The sequence below is a fragment of the Halyomorpha halys genome, unplaced genomic scaffold, assembly GCF_000696795.3.
Source record: "Halyomorpha halys isolate HHAL.00 unplaced genomic scaffold, Hhal_1.1 Scaffold166.1, whole genome shotgun sequence".
NCBI lineage: Eukaryota > Metazoa > Arthropoda > Insecta > Hemiptera > Pentatomidae > Halyomorpha > Halyomorpha halys.
In genome coordinates, this window is record NW_027110388.1 from 142,382 (window position 1) to 145,975 (window position 3,594).

The following is a 3,594-nucleotide window of genomic DNA, read 5'->3' on the forward strand; positions in this document are numbered from 1 at the left end:
AGAGAGAGAGAGAGAGAGAGAGAGAGAGAGAGAGAGAGAGAGAGAGAGAGAGAGAGAGATGTATAAACAATAAAATGAACTGTTAAATAAAAGAAGATAGCGTTTAGTAAAAATTAATCTAACAATAATATAGAATATAATAGGAGATAATAATTATAAGGATTATTTAAGTTAGGAAAAGTGATGAAAATAGAAACTTCACAAAATAAATCAGGAATAATATTACTTTTATTGAATATTTATAGTATCTTATCAACTTTTTTTAGTAAATTGTTTTTTACTTCTTTCTTTTGTTGAAATTAGCATAAGCCTAAATTTTTATGACTTGAGAGATGTAGTTATGATCAACAAGGCGGTGTAGCTGCCTGGAAATTTATACCTTTCATTCTTGCTCACACTTCACCCAATGTCATACGTTCCCATATTGAGTTTAGAATTTTTATTTTTATTTGGAACCCTATCAATAACCTTATTTTAAAAAAGTGTTAAGTTTAACATTTAGAATTGAACACTATTAACACTATAGCAGTTTACTGAAACCGCCCGTCACATAAATGAATCGTTTTCGAGTAGTTTCAAAGGTTCTTTGTCAAAGTGGTTAATGTATTATTCTGTTTTCCCTCTTCATAAAGGAAAATAAATATATTTTTTTTTTTTTATTTCGTTCTTACCAACAAGGAAACGTTTTCACAGACATTTCAGTGAAGAAGATTCCTGGAAAGGGCGAACAACACCCTTTTCTTTTATCCAACCCTACAAAAAATAATTCGTATTGTAGTATTGAAGTTAGATTATCATGATTAACTTTGTTAGTTATATATGTTTGATAAGTGCAGACAATACTCTAGTGGACTATGCTGATATATATAGTAATCAGTTAGTGCACAATACATATTTATGTTAATATTTAGGAATGATTTAAAAACAGCACTATTAATTGAATATTTAGAATTTAACATTCATATAAGGACATAATAGTAAACCAACCATTTTTTTTTCTATTTCGATATTTCTTACTTTCAATTGGCTATATATGAAATGACGTAGCAACAATAGTAGGCAGTACGAGGTCAAATTTTTGACAGAAATACACTTTTGAAGTTCTCTGTGTTTAAATAACAAAGTCTCTGTTTCTGTGTATTTTAACGGTCTAGTTCAAAGACGAAATTACAATTTAGAGCAAGTGTATGCCTGAGATGACGATAGTGCGCCCAGTCTTGCTTCATGGTTGTGAGACATGGACTACCTCCCGGGCTTGTGAACAGGAACTCCTGGTCTTCGAAAAAAGAATCCTCAGACGTATATATGGTGGTGTTCTCATCAGAGGAGAGTGGAAAAGGAGAAAAAGCCAGTTATGTTATACTATGTTAGTTACCGTTAGGATGAGCAGTGAGGATCCACCAAGACAATTACTGATGGAGCCACTCCATGGTACCAGGAGAAGAGGAAGACCAAAACTGCGACGGGCTGATGGTGTTGCTGCTGATGCAACAAATATGCTGGAGCGTCGGAATTGGATGGCGGTTGCAAGGGACCGAGAGAATTGGCGGAAGCTGCTAGAAGAGGCCAGGATTCGGCACCGGATTGTAGAGCCACAGTAGTAGTATATTTTGCCTGAGATGTAGCTGCAATTTTTTTTTCATTAAAATCTATCAAAAGGATGTTGCGCTTTATATAATATATTTTAATTTTTTTTTTAGGATTTTCTCAAAATCGGCTATAATTGTTTTGAGCAATATACAATAAAGTTTTGTTTAATATAAGCCTAATCCTTTTCTCTTTGAAATAATTCAAGAGGAAATAAATGACAAATTTAAAAAAAAAACCAATTCTATCAATATTTGGAATGTTTAAAATAATTAAACATTTCACATTTTTGCTAGAGGTGAAAAATATATAAATACAGACCATGAAAGGAATCAATAATTAACAGAAGGAGACAAGATTTCTTTAAACATATTTCTGAATATAAACGTGATAGTGGCATATAATTGTTTGTTAACGTTGTGGTAGAAGAGAATGACGAAAAACATATAAACGTCCTGTTCTTGGGAAACTAAAATTGGCGGGAGCATGCGCAGTCAACTGTCTGATCTATCCTTTATAACAAGGCATCCATAGTCATAAAATTATTTTGTATTTTTAAGTTTATTTAACTGTGAATGAGTCTTTTAGTTGACAGGATAACGAACTCCTTAAATTCATTAAAAGGATTTTCAATATTGATTTTATAAAAATTAAGCAGTGAATATATGGTCAGGAGCAGAATGTATATTTTAGTAAACGTATAATTTTAATTTTTGCCGAAAACATTTTAAAATATTGCAATGAGAAATATTAAAAGTACTTTTCTGTAAACAATAGAAATTGGGGTTTGTCAATCGGCCAAATTAGTAAGGGAAATTATTGTCATAGCAAATAATAAATAATTATCTCTTCTTTAATGATGAAAGATTAATTTCAACCCAAAACAGAGTGGTATTTGAAAGTTGTGAGATTTTTTTTTAAATTTCACAACAAAAAATCCGAATGTTCTAATTAAATTTTAAAAAAAAAATATGCAAAGAATCACTCGATTGGCCAATGTTGAAAAATGAAATACCATTTTATAAAAGTAATAGTAAGTTCCTTATTTTCCTCAATTTATTGTTTGTAGTTTTCAGAAAATTATCTCCTCAGCCATACATTATTTATATCATTATAACAAATTTAAATCTATATTAAAAATAAAACGTAATCTACAAATAAACATTTAAGGGAAAAAAATAACTAAATACGGCCAGATCATCCAGACTTATCAGGTAAAAAGAAAATGGACAATCCCGTCTGGTTGAATCCAGATTAAATCACGGTACAATGGACATATGCCCGGATAGAGTCTAAAAATATGCGGTCGGAAGAGAACGCTGGTAACAACCTTTCATTCCGCTATTGGAAAATCAGTGGAAGAGGCTTATCCTTCCGACACACGGTGGAAGGGGGATATGAAAATTGGTGGGGGAACTAAATGCCTAAAATATGTAAATTAGAGTTAGCAGTAGAAATGGCTTACTAGGATCGGAATCCGATTTAACCAAGTCCGATTTGAGCCTTCCTGGTCCTGGCAGGCCGAATTATAATATTCTACAGATTTACATGTTCACGCCCCTAGTGTCCTCTCTCTCTTGCCAACCAATTGATAGAGCTTCGCTCCCAACCCTAAGGATTCGATTATCCTCATTTGAAAATTGCTTCTTCAACTGAATCATTTCAGGTGGATTAATTATTTTATTTTTGTTCATCAAAAACTGAAGATAGTCATGAAAATATCAGAAGGGTCTTCTAGGTTTAAAGATATGATTATATATATATATCCTGATTATATAAAAGTTCTCCTTTATACATACATATATATAAAGTAGGTGGTAGACAGTAGGTGGGAATAAATTCAAAAATAACAAAATAAAATATATATATATATATATAAAAGTAGGTGGTAGACAGTAGGTGGGAATAAATTCAAAAATAACAAAATAATTCTCCACTGCATCATTGTATTTTAAGAAGACGTATTCTATTAAGAATGTCTAATAAATGATTAGGAGATGTTGTTCG

The 3,594-nt window shown here is 31.5% G+C and overlaps 1 protein-coding gene across 1 annotated transcript; it reads left to right on the forward strand.

Moving 5' to 3' along the window:
* Positions 1 to 1,196: 1,196 nt before the first annotated feature.
* Positions 1,197 to 1,601, forward strand: LOC136796045 (uncharacterized). Its single transcript, XM_067048550.1, has one exon. It carries the CDS (start codon positions 1,197 to 1,199, stop codon positions 1,599 to 1,601), a length of 405 nt encoding a protein of 134 aa, XP_066904651.1.
* Positions 1,602 to 3,594: the final 1,993 nt, after the last annotated feature.

Excerpts from the sequence above, each read along its gene's own strand:
- LOC136796045 (XM_067048550.1), top strand. The coding sequence starts at position 1,197 with ATGACGATAGTGCGCCCAGTCTTGCTTCATGGTTGTGAGACATGGACT.